A 27399-nucleotide genomic window follows, 5' to 3' on the forward strand; every position below is an offset into this window, starting at 1 on the left:
ATAATTGAAATTGTTTATCTAGTCCCCACCATTCTCATGCAATCAATGGCCCACATTTATTACAGTGTCTGCGCCAGTTTTGTGTCGCGGCTGCACGGTCCAACAAGACAGATAAAATGTGCACCAAAAAGGGTGTGTTAGTGCTTAGTTGAGTTTGCGCTACAATTCTACAACATGAACAAAGTGCACCAGAAGAAAATGGTGTACACTTTCAGAGCAGTGCAGGGTGCCCCAGATTAATGAAGACCGTGCGCCAGTTTTGATCTGGCTTTGCACTACTTTTGAAAATGTGAGCCAATGCCTTTAATACTCTCAGATGGGCAGTCCTCTGTCTGCTCCAGCCAAAGTCCACCCATCAGTTGCAAATTTAATTAGGTTATCTTGTGACAATGGATTTAAAGGAAATGTACATCTTTGTAAATAGTTTACTGTTCTGGTCCTACCACTTCTTTGTACACCTATGTGTCACCATGCTTAATATTAGTGTAGTGTATATAACCATTGAAACACATAGAGAGCTATATGCACAAAGCCAAAGACGGCTGTTTCAAAATGTTTAGATAATATACTAAATGTAATGAACTTTCCATTTGGAAATTCCATTTATAGGTCTGGTATGAGCCCTAGTTTCCATTATCTTGTATTGTTTACCATTTTATAAAAGTGAAAAAGTGAATAAAGATTGCCCCTCCTTATTTTTAGATTGAAACACTTAGAAGACTGTATTATTACAATAGACTATGAGCACCTTCCCTATAAGTATTTTTCTTTTTTCCTGTTTTAAATATTACAAATCTCCTGAAAAGTCAAACATTTGTAGAATATTTACAGTTTCATGGACTTTACATATGAGTAGACTGTTAAAATGTCTATTTTTTATCCCCAGACTTCCTCATTTTCTCATAGGTCTCATGCTGTTAACTAATGAAGAAGAAATCCTGAGAAATAATAAAGACTATAGAGAGTGTACAACTTTACATGCTCCCTCCTTTTTGAACTAGGGATTAACTATATGTTTAATGTACAAACAAACACAGCTCTGTGCAAACAGACTGTGTAGACTGTAGTTATAGCTTTCCCACAAGCTTTTCCTTCTATAATTTAAGGTCAAAGAACCTTGCCTAATATTCGAGAAAACTTACCATTGGTTAAATATGTCAGACATACTTAAAGGGAAATTGTCACTATGATCAATTTACCCGTATTAACTGCTATATTATGTAAAACTATCTTCACATATTCCACCCATTTTTCTTTTACACTGTTCAGTTGCTCCTTTTGTGCCTAAACTTTACTTTAGAAATGCGCAAATGATGCTGACATTCTCCTTGGTTCTGCTTCCAATGCCCCCAGCTAGACTGCCTCTCTGCCCAGCAACATCTTTCTTCTTTCTTTGCTCAACTTTTCTCTTTCTGCTACTAAACTCTCCAAACCCCCTCTAATCTTTCTAACCAACCTAGCCCTGATCTCTCCATTTCTGTCTGTGATCTCATTATAACCCTGAGGCAGCAAGCCCACTGTCTTAGGGTCGTGCTAGACTCTGACCTCTCCTTTCAATCTCTTGCTCTCTCTTGACGGATGCACCTTAAAAATATTTCTAGAATCCCACCATTTCTTACAATTGAAACCTCTAAAACACTAATTGTCTCTCTGATTCACTCTCGTCTAGACTACTGTAACTCCCTACTAATTGGTCTTCCACTTACTAAACTCTCTCCTCTACAATCTAGTCTTCATGCAGCAGCCAGACTTGTTTTTCAGACCACACCCTACACGGATGCCTCAAGTCTGTGCTAGTCAAATCACTGGTAACCCATCTCCTTCCGGATACAGTTTAACCCCTTAACGCTCTGCGCCGTAGCTCTACGGCGCAGAGGTGTAGGGAATGTATGAAGAGGGCTCACGGGCTGAGTCCTCTTCATACAAGGGTGGGGGTTGTTGCATATTTCAGCAAACCCCCACCGCTAATAACCGGGGTCGGTGCTTGCATCGATCGCGGCTATTAACCCTTTCATTGCCGCCGCCAAAGTCGCCGGCGGCATTCAAAAGACGGTGACGCGCGGGCGACGCCATCTTTATTCCGATCGCCTTCGTTTGACCCGAGGCTATCTAGCTTCTGCAGATTTGTTACAATGAGCCAGTGATAAAACATAAAACATAAATAAACATTAAAAATCACAGACACATTAGGTATCGCCGCGTCCCAAAATGCCTGATCTATCAAAATATAAAAACGGTTACCGCCGGCGGTGACGGGAAATGGCGCTCAAATGTCCAAAATGCGACTTTTACACCTTTTTACATCACATAAAAAATGGAATAAAAAATGATCAAAATGTCGCACAGACCTAAAAATGGTAGCAATGCAAACGTCGGCTCATTTAGCAAAAAATGACACCTCACACAGCTCCGTGCGCCAAAGTATGAAAAAGTTATTAGCTTCAGAAGATGGCAAAAAAAATTTTTTCTTTTTTTGTACACATTTGTTTCATTTTTGAAAATGTATTATCACCCCGATCGCACCGACCCAAAGAATAAAGCTGAGGTGTTATTTGGAGCGCACAGTCAAAGTCGTAAAAACTAAGCCCACAAGACCGTGACGCATGTGCAGGTTTTTTTTCCCCATTTTTCCACATTTGGAATTTTTTTTCAGCTTCGCAGTACACGGCATGTTAACATAAATAACATTACGGGAAAGTAAAATTTGTTACGCACAAAATAAGCCCACACACAGGTCTGTACACGTAAAAATGAAAAAGTTATGGATTTTTGAAGGTGGAGAGCGAGAAATGAGCGAAAAAACCCTGCGTCCTTAAGGGGTTAAATTAATAACCCACATCCACAAAGCTCTTTATAATGCTGCACCTCCCTAGCTCTCCTCTCAGTTAAACCCATGCTCTTTGATCTGCCAGTGATGTTAGATTATTCTCTTCCTTAATTTGAATTTCCCCCGCACGTCTCCAGGACTTCAACGAGCTGCACCAATTCTCTGGAATGCCCTACCCCGGTCTATCAGACTAGTACTCAACCTCCAAAGCTTCAAATGTTCTCCTAAAGCCGATTTATTTAGGCAGACCTTTCACACTTGCGTTGCAGATTACGTAAGATTCTAATCAGAGAGCAATCAGGGTTTGGTCAGTGAAAAACTGACTTTTTTCATCAGAGTTTAATAAGTTTTCAGTCAGAGTTTGGCCAGTGTCTCAGTTTCTCACGCATGTTTTTTTCAATGCATTTTTATTACCTTTTTCATGGACAGATAACGCGTGTGAAAAGGACTCAGAACTGAGCACTCAGCACTAGTATTGTGCGTTTTTCACATGCGTGACTTGCAAAAGTAGAGCATATCGAGATTTAAATGCGCTTTAAAAAAACACATGTGTGCGTGCAAAATAAAACAAGTCTGAAAAAACCCATTGATTACAATGGGTCAGAGTGCAATGCAAGTTCTGTGCATCAAAAGCACACGCAGAACACGCACATGAAAAACCTGAGTGTGAAAGGGGCCTAAGGACTCTTTCACACTTGCGTTGCAGATCACCTCAGAGTCTGATCTGGGTGCGATCAGGGTTTGGACAGTGAAAAACTGACGTATTTCATCAGAGTTCAATCAGTTTTCAGTCAGAGTCTGTTCAGTGTCTCAGTTTTTCACGCACGGTTTTTGGTGTTTCCAATGCATTTTCAATGCGTTTTTCACGGGCAGATAATGCGGGGAAAAATACATGTGTGTCTGCGTGAAAAGAAATGCAAGTCTGAAAAACCCCATTGATAACAATGAGTCAGAGTGCAATGCAAGTTCTGCACGTCAAACGCACGCGCAGAATACACGCATGAAAAAAAAGTGTGAAAGGGGCCTAACTCTTTATTAACCAATTCTGGGTAGTCCCCATGTCTGTTATCTGGAAAATGCTTCTCTGCAGTCCCAAGCAGCAGCATTTTGTATTTATTTCTATTCCATTCCCTTATAAAAATGGCTGGACCATTATACAAGTTCTTACCTCTTTTGTCACCTCTCATCCTCATAGATGAGAGCAGGGCCCTCACTCCTATTGTTTCATATGACTTTGAATTTGATGCCACTATATAAATAAAGATTATTATTATTAAATATATTTTCTATAGGCTCCTCTGAATGAATTATATTCGCCCCCTACCTTTTTACAGAAGAGTGAATTTTAATATATAAAGTTCAGGCCTTCTGTAATGAATTGTATTAAATGTAGTCCACAAGTGAATAAACTCATATATTTCAGGCAAACACAGTATAGTCACAAAGTTACCTACTGATGATCATGAATAAGGCTACATTCACATGACAGTTGGGGGACGTATACATGGCCACCGTATATACGTTTCCAATAGGCCGTCAATGGGTGCACGGAGCAGTATGGTGCAGCACATGTGCGGCACCGTACCCTTTCGTACCTGGGGAAAAGATAGGGCATGTTCTATCTTTCCTCATAATACGGCACCGTGCGCTGTGTATTTATACTCCTCTCCTGCCCTTTTAATCCATTCTATCCACATCTTACAGATGCAGATAGTTTAGCCCAATAGTGCAGTGTACCTGTTTTGGCCTCATTGAATACTATGCAGGTCAGTGGTGAGGGTTGCTTTTGGTTCGCTTTGCTTAAGAGCAAAAGTCAGGGACGTGAGTAGGTTAAAAAATGCACTGATCCATTTCAAAGCTCTTTGGACCAGATGTCCTTCACTCTATATTTTGCCATTGTGTCATTTTGTGACATTCACATGTCGCACACAAAATTGCTGGGAATTTGTGTTTATCCATTTTCTGTTTGTCTAGATGGGGACCAGGAAGTGGAAAGCAGTGGGACCCCAGCAGCATTGTGTGTGTAAATGTATAGTGCATAAATGGAATTCCCTTTGTTCTTGTGTGTTGTTCTTTCCGCATGACTTTCAGTTAACTATAGGTTTTAGGCAAAATGCAATTTATAATTTTAATATATTTTTATTTTCAAATAGAAAAATATACCAAGTCAACCTGTACTTTCAGACTGTTCACTAACACATAGAGCAGGCAAGGGTTTAGGAATCTTCTGCTGGGACAGTCATGGGGACGGTTGGGGCCAACAGGGCCTAGAGGGCGGACAGAGAATCCTTGGGCATGATTGCATCATGTTATCCTGGGCAACACAATCAGGGCAAAATTCTGTTTGCTTATCCTTTTATTTAGCACATAATGGATTTTATTTTTATTTATTATTTATTTTTTGCCAGTGATGTCTTGTTACAAAGTTCTGAGCCTTTCTCCCAAAATTTCTAGCAACTTGATAATGATATTGCAAATATGTGTCTGCCATGCACTTGGATTACGAAATTGTTGTTTTCTATAGACGTCAAAACCACCACTTATGTGGTATCTGCCACAAATTCACTTTTAACACTCAGACACTTCAAGTATGCACTGTACACATAAAACATAATGATGAGAAATAGCATGTTGGTATTCTACATGGGTAACATGCAAATAATCATATGGAAGCAAAACAAAAGCACATTCCATGCAGTAGGCATCTAAAGCAGACCCATTGTGTATATGGCATGAATAACAATAACATTTATGGAAGGGCATATTTGCAAAGCTTGAGATTTTCAGTAGTATGCCCCTCTTATGTATAATTGTAACTTATTTAAATAGGTTTACTGAGTTCATAAAATTTGACCGAATGAGGAATGGCATAAATTTTTACAAACAAAAAATATTATCCCGGATGTTCTAGTACCTCCACGCCTGTGGTCTAAGCTTGTCTTTGTTTACATGGCTACAACTATGATGTGCTTGTTTTCCCACCGGACCACAGAAGCCTATCACTAGCCTCAGAAAATTCTTTGTAGTGGTTACATAAGTATGGGAATGTTATCGTAGTAGCCAAGTAAACAAAACAGCAGAGACCACTGGTGCAGAAGGGGATGTCATAGATGAAGATTTTTTTTTTATTCCATGCTATTCCCATCATTTGGTTCATCCGTGTTAATTGTCTAATACATAGTTTACCTCCTGTTTGGAAGTACGCAATTAAGTGTGAAATACTTGGTGCCCATTAGTATGCCATTCTCCCTCCTCTGACTCCTGTTCCATAGAAGTGTGGTGGGGGACATGATGCTAGGGCACGTATGGAACTCTGGTGACGCCCCCACCCCCTCCCAAAGCACTTCTGCCACATTAACAAAATTTAATTGTAATTTTTTTTAACAGATTGAAAGGTGTAATCTCCATAATAAAGGTGTGTCTGCAGTAATAGATAGATGATAGTGATAGATTTACTTTAAGAGCTACAGCTCCTATGCAGACTGCCCCTATGTCTGCAGACTACAAATAATCCCTGTGTGTAGTCTGCTCCTATAGGTCATGTGGTTGTCCACTTCTTCAGCTCTGTTTTTGCACTAATTACAGAAATTAAGAATAAAGATGTTCGTATCTGGGCACATTCAGGAGCCATCTGGAGATTTTACTTATATCAGTGCATACATTTATCTGTGGGCATCAATTACTTGTGCACACCCCTATCGTCTTTTGTCTCACATTATAAATATATAAATACTATATTTGATTTTACCTGCTGTGCTCTATTCCCTTACTGTGTGCCGGTGGCTTTCTCCGCGGATATGTTTTCATTGTTAGATGGTGGAAACAGGGTAGGTGTTCTGACTATTTCTACACTTGTATTTTAAATTTTTTATGTGAATATATGGTATGTAATAAAGGTTTGGTTGTAGATATATATTTGGATCTTATTACACTTGCCTGTTTCTTTTGTTTCATCAGTGACTGTGATGTTTGTTACTTTAATATATATATGCCCCTTTTTGTTATAATATAGTTTGAATCTATGTGGAAATTGTGCGTCTGAAGTCTGTAACCATAGAGCCGCACAAATCTGAATAGGAACTGTAGACACAAAATTAGGCACAGTAGAATAAGTTTAAAATGATAATGTATTTATATTAAATAAAAATGTGTTGCAAAAGTGCAGATATCTCGTAAGGAATTCTCTTATATAGTCATATAGATTCACCAAATATAAGCCAATAAGGTAGGCTAGTAGTGAAGCATAATACAACTTTTGACAGAAAAATGAATTTTCCTATTCCAATGTTTAACTTCATGCTGCTGACAAATGTATAATGGGAACAGCTTTCATATCAAGCACCACACAAAATAGAATAATTCATCCATGACATATGAAATTAATAAACTTAATTAATAATCTTTTTCACTATAAGGAACCAGTTATTTAGGCAATGGCAGAGACAGGCAGGTTCATATATATATATGTATAATTTTCTTAATATCTATACTTTAAATCCAGCAAGTTTATGAAAGAGCTGGAATCCTGTACACAATGAAATTGTGTAACTTTTTGTGTAACTTCCTGTACATATGTGTCAGTCTCATATTATAATTTCTTGAGAAGTTATCCACCACCTCCATCTTTCATAAGACAGGACTGTGTATGATGTTCTGTTACTGAATAGGAAGAAAGTCCCAGGAGACTGTGGGATGGGAAAGGTAGTGAGGTGCATGCAGGTTGCTCAACAGAGCAGTGACAATGGATAAAAGGCTATTTTTGCATGTCACATTGCAAGAGAAGCACTATGGATGGGTCACTCTTTGCTGCCTCTTTAAACTCTTCGAGGGTGATTTGATCATCTCTGTCCTTATCCATCTTTGTGAAGATTTTATCAACTCTCTGTTGTGGAGTTAGGCCATCCTGATTCATGCGCATCATTATTACAGTGCCAACCATCTTATAAATGGCCTAGGGGTTATATGGGGAGAGAAAAAAAGATAACAATTAAAAGCAAGTCAATTATGTTCTAAAATGTACAGAGATCTAATAACTTCAATTCTGTAGCATGGCTTTTGAATATAGTTGGAAGAAAACCCCCATTCAAAACTGTCCCTTTGGGAATACCCACAACAGAAAAATAATTTATCTTTTCTCAGCTATTTTCTCATCACTCTTTGTTTTACGTTATCAGTCATGTGAAATTGTGCTTTTAGGGGAGACAGAAAATAACTACCGTGTAAATAGGTAAAAACTAGTTGAGATTTACAAATTTCATTTTATACATACACAACACAAAAGCTGCAGGGAAGGGCTTGCCCAATTGCAGATGCGTTTCCACTGAAATGCTTGCTATAGGGAACATATACAGGCAGTCCCCTACTTAAGGACACCAAACTTACAGGTGACCCCTAGTTACAGACGGACCCTTCTGCCTACTGTGACCTCTGGTGAAGCTCTCTGGATGCTCTCTTTTAGTCCCAGACTGCAATAATCATTATTGATTATACCTGGTCCCATTACAGCAAAACTTTTTGAAAATCCAATTGTCACAGGGACAAAAACATTTTTGTCTGGAGCTACAATTATAAAATATACAGTTCTAACTTACATACAAATTTAAGTACAAACCCAAACCCAATCTTGTACGTAACCCAGGGATTGCCTATATTAGCAATGCAAAATGCAAAACACATAGTGAGGCATTTATTATTGACTTTCAGATGGAAAACTGGTATTTTTTTTTTTCCTTGCTGTGCCTGTTGCACCATATTTATTAAGTGCCAGTGCCACCAGGGCCGGGACGAGGCATTTTGGTGCCCTAAGCAGACAAAGAAAATTGTGGCTCCCCCCCAAAGTGGCCGAATTAGGGACGATCCTAACGGGAAAAATGAAATGCCCCCACATTAAAAATAACAAGAACTGGTATGGAAACATCTACAATAAGGCCTCCCAACTGTGAATATAGTGTAAAATAGAAAAATATGGCCCTTCAGTGAAAATACCTGTGATGCTGTACCAAGAAGAATGTAGCAAACACATGACACACATTTCACAAACAAGTGACTGTGACCTGACAAGTGACTGTGGCCTCTGAAGAACATCTCCACACTCCATCCCTACTCATCAATATACTATAATATATACTGGCGTATACTTCCCCCTAGCCCCAGCACACTTCCCTAGTATATAGGTAGCTCATGCCCTCAGTATATAGCCAGCCAATATATATCCAGCTAGGCCAATAGTATATAGCCAGCCAGTCCCCTGTTCCCTCAGTATATAGCCAGCATGCCCCCTGTAGAATATAACCAGCCTGTCCCCATGTAGTATACAGCCAGCCTGTCCCCTGTAGTATATAGCCAGTCTTCCCCCTTTAGTATATAGCCAGTCTGTCCCCCCTCTAGTATATAGCCAGTCTGTCCCCCCTGTAGTATATAGCTATGCCCCAAAAGATAATAGAGATACTACTTACCTACCTGCACTCTCTGGAACCGCATGGTCCATCCTGCGTCGCCAGCGTCCCCTCACTCTATGACCCAGACAGCACCTCGGCAGGTGTGCATCTCGGTCCTAGAGGGTGCCAGCTGCACACAGCAACCAGAGATATGTATATCTTAAAGATACACATATCACTGGTTGCTACGGGGGACTGGGATGGCGCCCCATGATGGGAGTAGAGGGTAGTGCTCTAGGCGATCACCTACCCTTGCCTACTCCTCAAAAATCACAAATTGTTCTTTTTTTTGGGTGCATAATTTGAGTCTGCTTGAGAATCCCAAACTTTCCTGTGCATCTAGTTTCTGGCACATTTTTTGGCACAAACTTAGCGCTGCAAAAAGCTGGTCTACGGAGTTCTGTTTCACCTTTTCGGTCCTGCATCACTTCTTTAACACCTTGCACCACAAACAAACATCCCAGTGAAAATTATAGCATAAATTGTTTGCCTAAAGCAAGGACCTTGCGCCAAAATTGATAAATGTCCCAAATAGTGCTTATTACTGATCGCATTTCAGTAGAAACCCATCTGGGGATCTTTGGATAAAGAATATATAAGATACTATCCCTGACACCCCACTGACACTGATCTGCAGTTAGCTACCAAATGTGCTGGTATTCTATGTGTACCAACAAAGTAGCCAAAATTCTAGCTATCTGTCTTGATACTTGAAAAGCTCTTCTCATTTCTGGTTATGAATCAAATGTAATGGTCTATTAAAGTCTCTATGATTTCCTAAAGAAATATCTTTCTTGGATGTATACAATAGATAATTTGGAAAACTAATTTCAGTTCCATTCATGCATTTTTGCTCAAATCTTCCCCAGCTGTATAATTATGCCATATGCATTCCTTATTTGATGTTTCGTACCTCAATAATCTCCAGCATTTCCAGTCTTGTTATCTTCCCATCCCCATCTAAATCATACATCTCAAATGCCCAGTTAAGCTTCTGCTCAAAACTGCCGCGTGATGTGACACTCAAAGCGCAGATGAATTCTCGGAAATCAATAGTACCATCTCCATTCTTGTCAAATGTACGAAAGGCATGCTGAGCAAATTTGGATGCATCACCATATGGGAAAAACTGTAAAACAATATCAGAAAATACAGGGTAAAATGTATTATATTTAGATTAATTTTACTGTTTTTAATCAGTAGTTTCAAAAAGAAACTGGTGGAGTGATCAATTCTGGGGTAATGAATATAAAATATACAGAGTGGGTGATGCTCATACCTTAATATACAGCTGCTGGAATTCTTGTAGGTTAAGGATACCAGATGGACAGTCCTTCAGAAATCCTTTATACCAATGCTTCAGTTCTTGCTCTGTGAATTCTGTGCTCTGCACTAAGTCCTGTAGCATCTCTGGGGCCAGCTTGCTGTTTGGTTTTCCCATTTTGGCAGTTAAAAGGCTTAAAAACAAAATTCTATGTAAGAATAATCAACGCAAGTCTTTATTTTTATCTCCATGGTTTTTACTTGCTCTATAATGTGCAATGTAGACATCAATCATCCATGTAACCTCACAGCCAATCACTGACCTAAGCAGTCACGTTTCACTCATGCCAACATTGCCACAAAAAAAGGTGCTTGGCTGAGTCATGAGAACCATGATTCAATTTGACAGGGATTGGAAGTTTCCAGGAACCAGATCAACTGCACTAAAATTGAGGGAACATTAAAGCTTTTTCTTTCTTTTGAACTCATATAAGCTCAAATGCAATTTTGTTAAAGTGTTCAAAAAAGGAAGCCTAAAGGACTACCCAACTCTCTTAACTTATAATGATAATAATAATAATAATTCTTTATTTATATAGCGCACACAGATTACGCAGCGCTGCACAGAGTTTGCCAAATCAGTGAGTAAATTATTTTATTCCCAATTAAACAAGGATTAGCATCTTTTCTCATTGGTTTTTGTTTAGCATTTTTTCTATTCTTTCACTACTATGGAGGAGATTTATCAACCTGTCTATGCCAAAAATGCTGTGCACCACATGAAGAAAAGGTTTTTCAAATTGTCTGAAAGGGGTGTGGCATCATTATAAAGATGGATGGTGCCAGGAAATTTCTGTGTACCAGAAAATGTATTTCTGAGTAGCAGAATGTTCTGATGTAAACTAGAACAACTAATAGCCTAAAGTATGACTCCGTAGTAGTAAACTACCCCAGCATTATTTGTTTGTCACAGAATAAAACATTGGGGCACATTTACTAAGCGTCCGCGGACCACATTTCTGGCGGGTTTCCCGACAATTTCCGTTTTGCGCCGCATTTAACTGGCGTTTTTGGTGCATGCAATCAGATTTTGCCGCAATTGAGACAACTTTTAATTAAATTTTTTATTAAATTTTAAATTCAAATTGTGTCGCAAGACAATGCACTCATATACCCCGCGAAGCAACACATGCAGGATATCGGGTGCACGGTCTTGTTGAATCGCGTCGGACATCACACCTCGGGGATCGCGCAGGGACCGGGTAAGTAAATGTGCCCTTGTGTCATCAAACTCTCTTCACCAACACTTATTTAAACCCTGCGCACACCAGAACATAATATTATGTCCTGGTGCTGCAGGGGTTTATGAAAAGAGCTCACAGGCTGACAGGCTGTATAATACAGCTGACACCCGCCTGTTACTGCAGATTATTTCTTGCTGTGAACACAGTAACATAGCGCCCAAATGCCTGAATTGCTATTTTTTCGCCATTTTTCCATCTATGAATATTTGAATAAAAAATGAATAAAACAGCAGTATGCTCTTCAAAAAATGATACCTTATATAGGCCTGTACATCAAAGTGTGAAAAAGTTATTGGCTTCAGAAATTGACAAAATGGTAAATATTTTTTTGCACAAAAGATTAAAAAAATTTTAAATCTACTAAACCTAATAAAAGCTATATAAATTTTGTATCCCTGTGATCATATTTACCCAAAGAATAGAGGAAGTGTCATTTGGAGCGCGGAATGAAAGCCGTAAAAACAGAGCCTATAAGAAAATGCTGCAAATGTGAGTTTTTTTGGTCGATTTAACTGCACTTGGAATTATTTTCCAGCTTTTCAGTAGATTGCATGCAATATTAAATGGCGCCACTAAAAAGAACAATTTGTCCCCCAGATAACAAGCCCTCATACATTACTGTAAATGTAAAAATAAAATAGTTATCACTTCTGGAATGAGGAGAGTAAAAAACCTGTAAGGGTTAAAGGACATCTACCATCAGATTCACTGATGGTAGATGATTGGTACTCCCTTCCCAGTCTCTGTCTCCTGTGCTTTAATCTTTGCTTGTGATGTTTTGGAACGGCCAGCCACGTTTGGAAGAAAAACACTGATGTCACCAGCTCTCTACAAGCTCTGTAGGCGATGCCAGGAAGGATAACTCAGGACTGAGGGCGTTGATAAAATAAATCCATGCGGAGCCAAGAGAGAGCACCTCAGCCTAATATAAATAATTTTTTTAAAAGTGATTTTTGTTACAAATGTGGCCATTCCAAGACATTGTTGAGAGAAGCCCCAGACACTCAGATGTCAATTTATCCATAAATGCCTGTGCAAAATTGTTAAATAACAGAGAAATGGCACAATAGAGAAAAAGCCACAAGTGAGTGTTTGACCTTTGGGCCCTTTCTGGGTGAGAATGTAAAACTGTGTAAGTTGCAAAAACAACTCTGCATCGACTTGTGATATAAATCGTGCGATATAATATATAAATCGTGAGATATAAATCAGACCTTTTCCATTTTACAGTTTCTTGCTCCCCACCAGCTAAAATCCATTCATTTCTTATTTTTCTACAAAGCTATACAGAACTTTATGAGGACTTTTTTGTGTGTTGAGAATTGTAATTTAAAGTGACACTAGCAAGCCCACGTGTAAATATTTTTTAAAAAAATTACCCATATATACTCAGTATAAGCCAACCCGAGCATTATCCGAGACCCCTAATTTTGACACAAAAAAACTGGAAAATCCTATTGACTCGAGTATAAGCCGAGGGTGGGAAATGCATTGATCACAGTCCCCCCAGTATATAGCCTGCCAGCCCCCTGGAGAATATGGGCTGCCTGTCTGCCCCCTCAAGTATATAGCCTGCCTGCCCTCTTGAGTATATAGCCTGCCTGCCCCCTCAAGTATATAGCCTGCCTGCCCCCTCTAGTATATAGACTGCCTGCCCCCTCAAATATATAGCCTGCCTGCCCCCTCGAATATATAGCCTGCCTGCCCCCTCAAATATATAGCCTGCCTGCCTGCCCCCTCGGGTATATACCCTGCCTGCCTGCCCCCTCAAGTATATAGCCTGCCTGCCCCCTCGAGTATATAGCCTGCCTGCCCCCTCGAATATATAGCCTGCCTGCCCCCTTGAATACATAGCCTGCCTGCCCCTCAAATATATAGCCTGCCTGCCTCCTCGAATGTATAGCCCGCCTGCCTGCCCCCTCGAGTATATACCCTGCCTGCCCCCTTGAGTGTATAGCCTGCCTGCCGGCCCCCTCGAGTACATAGCTTGCCTGCCTGGCCCCTCGAGTATATAGCCTGCCAGCCCCTCCCGGCCCGTCGCAGGCACCATGACATCAGTTGCAAGCTGGCATCATAGTGTGTGCCAATGCAGCTGGCGTCATGAAGACTGTGACAGACCAGGACCCGATGTCGGAGTTGCGATGGATGCCGGGGAGCATCAGAAGGTGAGTTCACTTTTTGTTTTTTTCCTTTGACTCGAGTATAAGCCGAGTTAAGGGTTTTCATCTCATCTTTTGTGCTGAAAAACTAGGCTTATACATAGTATATATGGTATATATGGTATTCTCTATGTTAGTATGATTAAAAAGATACAATACGTGCCAAGTATTTTTAACTCTGGTCCCAGGATGCAATGATCTTCTGTAAGGTGAATGTAATCAAGTTTTATTTATTAAGCTTAATCACAGCAGTTAAGGGGTTAATCACGGTAGTTAAGGGTCTAAAGAGATCTCCATGCAGGGCAGATGCAGCAGGGATCAGTTTGTGTATAATAGTTTGTCTTCTACTGCTGATCGGACTTACACTCTCACAGTGCCAACCGCATCACTAGGACGAGTATGTTTGTCCTAACGAGAGAAGGTTGTGCTAATCGTCTAGTTTGGTTTACTTATAGGGAAAGAGAGGTGATTTCCAATTTTTCATAGGGGCTGGTCACTTATACAATATACTGCCTTTAGCAGACTGTTATAGTGGTGCTTGATTGACAGCTATTGGAACCTCAGCTGTCAGGACAACTGATTGGCAGGTGATTAATTGGGCCAAGATGGCAGCACCTATGCTGGGTTCAACGATGGTTGAATCCAACACTACAATGGTTGACATATGTGATCGGTGTCAGCACCAATCATGGATGATATATATATATATATATATATATATATATATATATATATATATAGTTAAAATAAAATTAGATCTCACTGCCATCATGATAACATCATTAATAATATTTTACAGTACATAGAGATGACTCATCTTAATGTACCATCAGCGCTTACTTCCTGATGGTCAGTGATTCATTCTTTCACGGGTAGACTTTATTCCCAAAGATTTCCTTCAGAGATTCAAAAATAGCATGTTCAAAATGTTCAAAAACATTTCAATTGAGACATCACTAGTTTCTTCAAGCCTCAGATAGGGGACGCTCAATGTACAGTAGCTTACATGTAGATCTGTTTTTGGGGCACTGATATGGAGTCACTGAGGCTAGTCACAATATTCTGTCTGGAGAAAAGCGGAACCCGCCTTTGTAACCTTTCCACTGGATCCACATATGTCTTAAAATAACCAGCTGATGTCCTATATGATGTGATGTAAAATATATGATAAATCTCTCCCCATGTGTGTCCTGAGTAGACATTGAAGAAGTTCCTGTCCTCTATATAAAAATTGATTTACAGCTTTCAGCTGCTCTTTCTGAATTTTATATTTAAGGATTTTCTTCTTTTTCTGGTTGAGGGCTCATTCAGCTCATTTTTTTAATTTTTTTGTGGAGAGCATACTGACCCATTGATTTCGATGGGTCTGTTCAGATGTCCATTTTTTTAACTAATGTGCCGACTGTGAGGGAAAAAAACAGACGGCATACGGATTGTATTCATCCATCCCGCAAAATATAGGGCTAAAGGTAGTTTTATGGTCGAGAGAAATGCATCCTATACTGATAGTACCATAGACTTAGGACTTAGGATCAGGACACTGAAAACCTTTCAAGGAAGTATACCATAAAAATCAAGAAAGAATAAACCAGGGACACTTACTCATAGATCCAGGCATTGTGATTGTGGTAATCTTCTTATATTTGTTATTCATGGCCTTCTTTCTTCTAAAATAAACTTTTAAAATTATGTTAATGAGCCTGAGAGGCTATGGTGGGTGTTTCCAGAGCCCCTCAGTACTGCAGATTCTCAGGCTGTTACAATGAGCAGAACACTCAACCACCGGCCTGTGTTATCTGGCAGCAGCAATAAGTGCAGGTGGAATGTAGACCTGCTCTGCTCATTTTAACAGCCTGTGACAAGAATCACAGAGGGGCTCTGGAGAAAAAAAAGAAAAGTTTATGTTAGAAGAGAGGAGGCCATGGATAATACATATAAGAAGATTACCACAGTCCATTGTCTGGATCTATGAGTAAGTGTCTACGGTTTATCATGATGGATCTTGATGGTAGATTTTCTTTAAAGATTAGGCTCATGAAATTAGGTCTTGGTTTAGTGAAGGGTGATATATTGACTTGCTTTTTAGATAGCATACCCAGTAGCGTAACAACAGCAGCTGCTACGGGGCCCAAGGCACAGGGAGGCCCGCAATGGACAGGCAAAGTATAATTTATTAACTTGCTTCCTGCTTCTGGCAGGAATCCAGAGCTCAGATTAAGGCTACATTCACACTACTGTATGGAGGACGTATATACAGCCGACGTATATATGGCCGATATATGTCCTCCATAGACAGCAATGGGCGCACGGCACCCTACGGGAGCGGTACGGTGCAGCACACTGCCGTTGCCCGCTACGGTACGGTACGGGCGGGCAACGGCAGTGTGAATGTAGCCTAAAGGATAGGAGAGGGCAGGCTCAGCCAGGCTGGTCAGTAGCAGTCAAGAGAGGTAAAGGGATGGCCCAGGAAGGACAGCCGAATTATAATTTGTTAATGATGTGCCCCCAGGTCCGTCCCACTACCTCTACCTCTACACCCACCTCATATGCGGCCTCATATGTTTCAGGATTCGGAGGTAGTGGATCCTCTGTATCACCGCGGGTGATGACCTAAGCCGACACCTGGGACCGGAGTCTAAGTGGTACCCGGTTTTCACAAGAGCCCGCCGCCAGGTGGTTCCACAGGCGCCACTTTGTCTGCGGTGGGGACCAAAGCGAATTACAGGATCGTAAGGCAAACTCGTGGTCGGGGACAGGCAGGAGGTTGAGACAAGCAGCACAGGTTCGGAGTCGGGGACGTAGCTGAAGGTCAGGACAGGCAGCACGGGATCAGAGTCAATAATGGAACCGGGGTCACAACAGAGATTTAAAAACACAGCAAATCGCATAGAATAGCTTTCTCAAAGGCTCTAGGCACAAAGATCCTGCGGGGAATACTAGGAGAGGCCGGCTTTTATCCAATTTTCTGGGAACTAATTAGCGGTGCACTGGTCCTTTAAATCTTCGAGCGCTGGCACGCGTGCATCAAAGGATGTGGGGACACACATGCTGGGCTGCTGGATACGGAGCAGGAGCGTGGATAGGTAAGAAAGCAAGGAGGGGAGCTGGGCATCGGAGCAGGGACACCCTTGACAGACTGCAGTGACATCTAGTGATGAAGGTGGGTAAGTATAATTAATATATATGTAAATGAATGTGTTTGTGTGTGTATACTGTATAAACTGTATATAATGGATGCATGTCTATAAATGTTGTATATGTGTTTGTATGTTGTATATACTGGATGTGTATATATATATATGCTATATATCTGTGTGTATGTTGTATATACTGGATGTGTGTGTATGTATGCTGTATGTGTGTGTATGTTGTATATACTGGATGTGTGTGTATATCTGTGTGTAATCTGTATATACTGGATGCTTGTGTATATATGCTGTATGCTGTGGTGGTTGAACCAAAGATCTCAAATTTGGACTAGTCAGACCAAAGCACAGATTTCCACTGATCTAATGTCCATTCCTTGTGTTCCTTAGCCCAAACAAGTCTCTTGTGCTTTATGCCTGTCCTTAGCAGTGGTTTCCTAGCAGCTATTTTACCATGAAGGCTGCTGCACACAGTCTCCTCTCACCAGTTGTTGTAGAGAGCTGCTAGAACTCTGTGTGGCATTGACCCGGTCTCTAATGTGAGCTGCTGTTAACCTGAGATTTTCCTATGCTGGAGATTCAGATGAATTTATTCTCGCAGCAGAGGTGACTCTTGGGGGCTCATTTACTAAGGGTCCGCAGAGCGCATTTTTGTCGGGTTTCCGGACGATTTCCATTTTGGGCTGCATTGTGCAGGGGATTGTGTCGCATGCGATCAGATTTGGAGCATCGGCATCGGCTTGCACACGGCACAAATCGGGGGGCGGGCCGTCAGACAACCCGGACGATTCAGACTACGTGCAGGATTTAACATTTAGGATTGTGTCACAAGACACGCACTTGCAAGCACCGGGAAGAAGGTGAACTCCGGTGGACCTCGGCGGGGAAGCGACGGATGCAGGAACTCGGGCGCACGAGCTTCGTGAATCGTCGGACCTTCTGAATCGGGGATCGCGACAGGCCCAGGTAAGTAAATTTCCACCTTGGTCTTCCTTTACTGGGGCGGTCCTTCATTTCTTAAAGTAATGATGGCCACTTGTTTTTCTTTACTTAGCTACTTTTTTCTAGCCATAATACAAATTCTAACAATCTATTCAGTAGTACTATCAGCTGTGTATCCACCTGACTTCTGCACAATACAACTGATGGTTGGGGCAGCACGCTGGGATCCTGGATTCAATTCCCACGCAGGTCAACATCTGCAAAGAGTTTGTATGTTCTCTCTGTGTTTGCGTGAGTTTCCTCCGGGTCCTCCAGTTTCCTCCCACATTCCAAAACATACTGGTAGGTTGTTTAGATTGTGTGCCACATTGGGACAGGGACCAATTGGGCAAGCGCTGTAGGCACTATATAAAGAATTATTATTATTGTTTATGGTCCCAGCCCCATTTGCAAGGCAAGAAATCACACTTTTTATACCTGTGATGTGAAAACCTTTTCTGGTGCAAACTCTTGAAGCACATCAAGAGAATGCCAAGAGTGTGCAAAGCAGTAATCAAAGAAAAAGGTGCCTACTTTGCAGAACCTAGAATATAAGACATATTTTCAGTTGTTTCACACTTCAGTATATACTTCAGTATATATATGGTATATGAGTATGTTGCTGTGTGTATATGTCTGTGCATCATAAATATGCATTTGCCAATGTAATGCACAGGCTGGGGGGCATCAGCAAGAGTTTGACTTCCCCCAATGGTGTCTTGTTAGGGGGTAGCTAGTTTAGTAGGGTTAAAGTTTGAGCACAAGATAACCAATAAATTATAAGGTACAAATAACAAAGCAAAAAATGCAGTGGTATATGCTCACCCCTGAGTTTGTAGTAAGCTTGTGTATGCCGTGCACAGATGGTTTGGTTGCTGGTCCGATTCCAAGCAGATGAAATGAGAATGAATGAAAAAGTGATGTCCATCGGCAGCAGGCGAAAAAAGTCAGGGGCTAGTAAAAAAAAGGCTTTATTGAAAAAACAATGGTTAAAACAAGGATACCATGGTAGCAGGTTACGCATTTCAGACCCTAGAGAGCGGGTCCTTAGTCATACCATCAGGTAAGACTAAGGACCCGACGGTATGACTAAGGACCCGCTAAGGTTTGAAACGCGTAACCTGCTACCATGGTATCCTTGTTTTAACCATTGTTTTTTCAATAAAGCCTTTTTTTTACCAGCCACTGACTTTTTTGGCTGGTGATGGACATCACTTTTTCATTCAACCAATAAATTAGTTGTTCCCAAAGGTTAAAGGGAACCTGTCAGCAGTTTGGACCATCTGCTGACTGTTAGGAAGCAGCTTTGGGGATCTTTGTAAGAAATAAAATACATTTATATTACTTGATTATAGCAGGACATGGTGCACTCGTGCATTAAATCTCTTCCCTGAACACAGCACAGTCCCTACACTTTGCTATGAGTCACAGCTGTACCAGGCTTCTGTTTGAAGCACTACACCAGAGACTCAGTGGGAGGGAGATATGCTGTGTTCAGTGATCTCATACAGTAGTGCTCAGAGCATTCCAAATCCAGCTATAACCCTGGATTCTAAAGATATCTGTCTCAGTCCTGTTGCTGCTAACAACACACACAGGGAATGTTACATAGCTCTCCATGGCTTCTACCTAACACTGTCTACAGCAGTGATTTTCAACCTTTTTTGAGCCGCGGCACACTTTTTATACTTAGAAAATCCTGGGGCACACCACCAACCAAAATAGCACAAAATGACACTAAAACAGTCATATTATACATATAGTTAATAATATAGATTCTAAATTTATTTTACTAACTCAGTGTGAAACCTGGGCCTGTTTCGATAAACACAAAAGGGATATCCTGGCAGGAATGGTGGAAAGACACACACGAAGCTCTTCCTCAACAGTTCTCAGTTTCTCCCTGTTTTTAGTATATGGTGCTGATTATTATGTGGCTTGTATACTGCAAAATAAAGGGGTACAATGAGAAGTACTATGGCCATGAGGCCAGAGTACAAGTGCCAGCTCATATACTCAGCATATGAGCTGGTACATGTAGTACTCATGTAGTTCTCATTTTACATTTCTCATTGTTATATGCAGTATACTGCTGGAGTACTAAAAGTACCAGCTCATATGCTGAGTATTCTGCCAACAGTTCATATACTCAGGCAAAAGCTCATATAGTCAGCTTTATTGGTGGGCATTACCGTGGCGGTGGGCAAATGCGAGAGTCTCTCTGCTCTCAGGATGATGCACCGGCCTCGGTGACATAATTTTGTCGCGCAAGGTTCAAAGCTTGTGCATGTGTTATTGTACACGTCTCCTACATTGTAAGAAGCCCTGACTGTGCATCGCTGCGCATTGCCGGGAAATAAAAGACAGGGGGCAGCATAGTTTGGGGAACTTTCCCCGCGGCACACCCGACCATGTTGACACTGGTTGAAAAGCACTGGTCTACAGTTATACACGATCGAATCTGGTGACATATTCCCTTTAAGTGATAACCAGGGGTATTAAATTAATTAATGCACAAACACAGTATTTACCGTATATTCCGGCGTATAAGACGACTTTTGAAGACAGAAAAATCTTCTGTCTTCTCTGGGGTCGTCTTATACTCGCGGGCTGAGCCCTCTCCACAGCCGGTAAGTCTTTGCTGAATATTGCAGCAAAGGCTTACCGGTAACACCCGCAATCGGTGCTAGCACCGATCGCGGGTGTTCTCACAGCGTGGGCTGCCGGCAAAGCTGCCGGCAGCCTCAAAGAGATAGCGGCGCATGGGCGCCACCATCTTACCTGGGATCGCCGCTCCCCGTGACGTCATCGGGGGCGGCGATCCGTCTCCATGGTAGCCTCGGGTCTTCCAAAGACCCAAGGCAATTTCGTTTTAACCCCTTCATTACAATGTGCTGATAGCACATTGTAATGAATGAGGAAAATCCCCATATACTGCCATACTACAGTATATATATGGTATATGGTAGGATCGATCAGACAACCTAGGGTTAAAGTACCCTAGGGAGTCTGAAAAATAGTATAAATAAAAATTAAAAAAGTAAAAAAAAATAATAATAATAAAAAAACCTAAAATTTCAAATCACCCCCCTTTCCCTAGAACTGACATAAATATAAATAAACAGTAAAAATCATAAACACATTAGGTATCGACGTGTCCGAAAATGCCTGATCTATCAAAATATGATAACTGTTTTTCAATGTGTTTAACCCCGTAACGGAAAATAGCACCCAAAGTCGAAAATGGCACTTTTTTGCCATTTTGAAAAATATAAAAAAAATCTATAAAAAGTGATCAAAAGGTCGTACAGTCCTAAAAATGATATCATTGAAAATATTATCAAATTTCGCAAAAAATGACACCACCCACAGCTCCGTACACCAAAGTATAAAAAAGTTATTAGCGCCAGAAGTTGGCAAAATCAAAAAAATAATTTTTGTACAGGAGGTTTTCATTTTTGTAAATGTATGAAAACATTATAAAACCTTTATAAATTTGGTATCCACGTAATCGTACCAACCCAAAGAATAAAGTAGACATGTAATTTGGGGCGCTCAGTGAAAGACGTAATATCCAAGCCCACAAGAAAATGGCGCAAATGCGTTTTTTCAACAATTTCATTGCATTTGGAATTTTTTTCCCGCTTCTGAGTTCATGGCATGGAATATTTAATAAAACAAAAATTTAAGGTACAGTATGGTAACATTTACAGTAAAATGGACGATGGTAATGTTGTTGTTGTATGCCTTATGTTTATGAGCGACAGTTTTCCTGCTATATACCTGCATGTCATAAGAATTTAAATTAAAAAAAGGACCATGTTAAATTCAAATCTGTTTTTTTTTTTTTTTTTTACTGGTGTTTTGTATGTGTTGGAAAAGGGGTAGTCTTATACGGCGAATATATCTTAAACTCTATATTTTAAACAGGAAAGTAGGGGGGTCGTCTTATACACCAGGTCGTCTTATACGCCGGAATATACGGTAAATGTCTTTTCTAAATTTTATGGTAGCCACAATAGAACAAAATAATGTTTAAAGGTGTAATCTAATATATATATATATACACACAAATTTCTTAAATTGCATGTTATTGAAAAACCTGTGTGGTAATAATTTCCCATAAATGTTGCCATGTTGCCCTTAGAAACTAAATAGCCATCTTTGGATATGACCATCCCTGCACCCTAGCAGCAGTAGCCACAAATGAGCTATTGATGCCCACCAGACCACCAAAATTCATTACCACGCGACAACTGTGAGACAATAACTCCAGACTATTTAATATGCATGAAAAATGTGTTTCTTTGTGCAGTCACTCCTGCAGAGGTGGTCATATCCAAGGACAAATATATTGCTTCCAAGAGAGTATATGAATATATAGGAAATCGTTATCACGTGTACATAATTATTAATAACATCCGACTGAATAAATATATACAGTGGGTACAGAAAGTATATGAATACCTTTAAATTTGTCACTCTTAGTTTAATTGCACCCAATCGGAAAAATTCAAAAAGTTCTGTTGTTTTTGTCACTGTGCTCTTAGAAGCCTTGAGTGCTGCAAAAATACTTTCATAAACTTGGACAGATCTGTGTCTTTCCACAATTCTGTCTCTGAGCTCCTTGGGCAGTTCCTGAGACCTCATGATTCTCATTCGCTCTAACGTTCAATGTGAGCTGTGATGTCTTAGATATACAGGTGTGTGTCCAATCAGTTTATTTAAACAAAGCTGGAATCCAATCAAGGAGGATCAGAAGGAAATGGACAGCATGTGAGTTAAATAAGTGTCACAGCAAAGGGTCTGAATACTTACAGTTTTTTTGTTTATTAATTTCCACAAATATATACATTTCTGTTTTTTTCTGTCAAGATGGGGTCCAGAGTGTACATTAAAGAGCAAAAAAACTTAACTTTTTTGATCTTACCAATTGGCTGCAAGGAAACAAAGAGTGAGATATTTAAAGGAGTCTGAATACTTCATCTACCCACTGTATATGGCATATGATTTAAATTAAATACCAATGCCCGGATGCAAATACCCATTTAACTATTTATTTTCCAGTTTTCTACAAGTGGTATATAACTCATTGTTACATATGGCTATAAGGTTATTTCTCCAAAGATAAGAGGTGGTTTGTTACACTGTGTTGCTCAAGGTAAAATGTTTCACACCCAAAGCTGTGAAAAATACTAGCACTGAAGTGGATGTCAGAAAGCAGAATCCATTTTGAAAATGCCAAACATTGGACATGATTTCCAAAAAATTGAGGCTCTCACCCCATCCATGACACATATGCTCAGTTTATTTTTATTATGTCTGTTACCTGAGATCTTTTCTGGACCATTGCTTTTATGGCCTGCACCTGTGGTTACTGGCTCCCAGTCTGTGTTTTCTTCCACCTCCCTTTATTCTTCTTTCTTTAAAGCCTATTTGTGAGTTGTCTTATCACTATGTTTACCTTGTGCATAAACTTTATAGTTACGTATTTGTTTCCCATGCATCTTCTATTTTCAGGGCCAGCACAAGCTCTGGGCATACCAGGGCAAGTGCTAGTGTCAAGAGCTGCTCCGGGGCCAACATAAGGCTGTACATAAGGAATCTATGGAGGTGAGGGGGCTGTAACTAATCAATCCATAGGGGGCAAGTTTGGTATTAGGGGACGGTTTGGTAGGATAAACTAGGCAATATTTTAGGTTTTAGTTTCTGAATTTTTAATGCTGCCACGTGATTTCACCGCAAAGGGGCTCCAGTGGCCTACTGAAACCTGGAGCCTGATGCCTTTTATTGTTAATTGTCTTTTTGTTTTATTAAATTTGAAAAATGTGTTTAAAAATATATGTATTTTTATGTGAAATATTAGGTACCATCTAAATCCATCATGATGAACAAGGGACACTTAACCATAGACCCAGGCAGTGTAACAGTTTGTAATACCAGATCACAGAGCGGCTAGGCTAAATGTTAAAAGTTGATTTTAGAAAGATGGAGGCCATGGATAACAAATATTGGAAGATTACCACCGTCACAGTATCAGGATCTATGCATAAGTGGCCCTGGTTTATCATGATGGATTTTGATGGTAGATTTTCTTTAAAGACTTCATGTTTCATATAAAAGCTGCCCATCTATTTTAAGGGTTTTCCAGCTCTTAGATATTGATGCCCTTTGCTTAGTATATGGTCATCAATATAATATTGTAGGGGATTCATTTTCAGAATCGCCCAATTATGCCTGATGGATGGGCTCATGGCGATCTGGGAAGCGCAGTCGCCTCTTCAGTTTATTGCAGGTCATTCCTATTAACTTAAATGGGAATGAGTTGTAGAAGACCCTGTGAGCATCACGTCATAGTCACAAAAAAAACATATTACTCATATTAGTGCTGATCAGCAGAGGTACTAAAAACAAGAACACTCCCAATTTGACATTGATGGTCTTTCCTAAGGATAAGTTATTTGTGTTGAAAGCTGCAGATAAAGCCTTAAAGGGGTTGTCCATAAGATATTAAAAAAACTAGCGATGTGGCCGGCCAGGGGCTGCATACAAAAACAAACATGTACTTACCTCCTTGGTCCCTCCCGGTGTCCTGTGCTGCGGTATCTCCATGGCATTCCCCTGTTTGTTTACAGGGGCACAGAAGCTGTGCTCAGACTGCTTCATACCCTCCTGTCCCCTGTTCCAGGGCTGAATCAGGCGCTGGGGCACGGAAGCTGTCTGAGCGGTCAGCTTGTAAGCAAACAGAGGCACTGAACCCCGGGAAGGACTGAGGAGGTAAGTACATGTTTACTTTTTTATGCAGCTCCCACCTGGCCATGTGACCATTTTTTTTTTAATATTTCTCGCACAACCCCTTTAAGGGTGGATTCTGACGTTAAGGTTTTCAGATGCAGTTTTTGAAGCCAAAAGCAGGTACAGATCCTGTTTTGGCTTTAAAAACCAGAACATGTGGATTCACCCTTAAGAACATTTTCTGATGTTTGTGGACAATGCTATTAATATCTTTGTTTCTATATATACAACTAAATATTGGAAGGTTTAAGGTAAGCTTATAACATACTTGCTCTCATGGTATAACTATAAGCTATGGGTTATGGGCCATATTTCCCATCTAGGCACATTATTGGAATTGTCCCTCTTCCCCTTAGTCTCTCCCACTCCCTCAGAAATGCATCTTCAGCCCCATCTTGTGTCCTGTGTAAATTAGAGCTGGTGCTGAGGCGGTTTCCATGGTAACTAGTGCCTGGTACACACAGAGCTCCCAGAGTGCATTCTGAGGGTGTTTATATGCCTCACTTTCCCTGCAAAGCGGTGTCACCTCCACCCCCCCTGTGATATTCACACTGAAAGCCCACACGGTTCTGTAAAGGGAGGGTCGTGTTTCATGTTTGTTTATATATATGTAGGAAACATTATATAGAAACATCACTATTTGTTTTTACGTTTCTCGAGATGCCTATGTTTATAGGCTGACAAAAATGTAGCTTATTATGTATTTTGTAGCACTGATGTGAAATAAGTCGGTGCCATCCTTCCAAGAATGTTGCTATATTATACACCTGTTGCATACGTGTGCACTCTATTGTCCTTAAAAAAAAACAACAACTGCGTCCTCTCATCATGGAAATACATTCTCTTTCCCCTGGCAGTCTGTGAATATTAACATGATCTGTCCATTGTAAAGGAAACTGATCACCAGTCACACATCCAAAAGCAAGCTGCATTCATATATATATATATATGTATATATATATATATATATATATATATATATATATACATATATATATATATATGAAAGCCACGAAAATCATTGCCTAGAGTTTTGGTGTAAAATGATTTGTGCCAAGCATCTAAGTAGCAGCCATATGGCACAGTGCACACCCTCTTTTCCACAACACTTACATGTATAACATTAACTATGAATGGACTCACCTTACAAATAGGTAGCCTGCTACTTGAATTTCTCCCACAGGCTTGATCTTGATCTTGGTTCTTGTGTCTAAGATGTCTTTAATGGTCACGATGAGCTGTTTTTGGGGGACAATAAACAGAACCTGGATCACGATGTTTCCCAGTCACTCATTTGCATAGTCCCACCTCCTGAACAGATTAGCTTCTGTCATTGGTGGACCCTTCAATCATTCAGGTGTGATGCCTTTATGGCTCAGTATTACACTGTTATAGGGGCAGGTTTGGCTATTGGTAGCTTAGGGGTTTGCAAATGACTGTTTAGTTCAGTGAGGGTATTAAGAGGCTGCACACATTGACTTGTTTCCATGGAAACAGAATCTGTAAGAAAAATGTGCAGCGCTCCGATGGAATGATGCAATTGATATTCACATGTGTACACATATAGAGACACATGCATTTAGAAAATCCATCAAGATATAGCAGTGGAACAGATCCCTGTGTGAGCTACAAGGATGTTTAAAATGAAAGCTTTCTTTTTACATTTAGCTTCAACACGATGCTATAAGGAAATTCAGGAATACAGAATACCACTGTGTATTTAAATGCTAATTATATGGGTCTCAAATATATTTCTTGCATGTAAGGCTCTATTCGCACTGGTATCATGGATTTTTTTTACAGGAACCATCTGTGGCAGGACCACATAGGGCCTGTTGACTTAAAATTGTTACTTTTTACACCATAGCACTGTATAATACATCATATGTGTCAGTGCACATGGACTTATCTGCACCCAATCTGTAAGTAAATCTGACCATAAATCTACAGTGTATCCATTAGTAATATGATATTTATACTTAAAGGATTTCTTTTTCCCCTAGAAAGCAGAGAGATTTTGTGCTAATTCGTAGCAGATTATTGAGGCGCTAGGGATTTAACCCCTTAAGGACGCAGCCATTTTACAGCTTAAGGCTCAGCCCGATTTTTTGGATTCTGACTTGCTTCGCTTTATATGGTTATAACTTTTGAACACTGTTACTTATCAAAACGATTCTGAGATTGTTTTTTCCCCACATGTTGTACTTCATTTTAGTGGTAAATTTTGGCAGATAAGTTTTGCGTTTATTTACAAAAAAAAGAAAATGTGATGAATTTTTTGAAAAATTTGCCATTTTCGAAATTCTAAATCATCACGTTTTCAGGCAGATAGATTTACCAGCTAAATAAGTTGCTGAATAACATTTCCCATTTGTCTACTTTACATTTTCATAATTTCTGAAATATCTGGATAATTTATTTTGACGTCACGCGGCTTGCAAATAGAATATCGCTTTTCCGGATTTTCAGAATTGACTATTTTGGGGA

The 27399-nt window shown here is 40.2% G+C and overlaps 1 protein-coding gene across 1 annotated transcript; it reads right to left on the reverse strand.

Annotated features, from left to right (window-relative positions):
* Positions 1-5546: 5546 nt before the first annotated feature.
* On the reverse strand, positions 5547-26341 carry HPCAL4 (hippocalcin like 4). The gene is made up of 4 exons (XM_072136489.1): positions 26056-26341; positions 10544-10721; positions 10178-10393; positions 5547-7778 (listed from the first exon to the last, which is right to left on the reverse strand). The coding sequence occupies exons 2-4, from the start codon at positions 10703-10705 to the stop codon at positions 7581-7583; spliced, it is 576 nt and encodes a 191-aa protein (XP_071992590.1). The 5' UTR covers positions 10706-10721; positions 26056-26341; the 3' UTR covers positions 5547-7580.
* Positions 26342-27399: the final 1058 nt, after the last annotated feature.

Source organism: Engystomops pustulosus, chromosome 2, assembly GCF_040894005.1.
Source record: "Engystomops pustulosus chromosome 2, aEngPut4.maternal, whole genome shotgun sequence".
In the NCBI taxonomy this organism is placed as follows: Eukaryota; Metazoa; Chordata; class Amphibia; order Anura; family Leptodactylidae; genus Engystomops; species Engystomops pustulosus.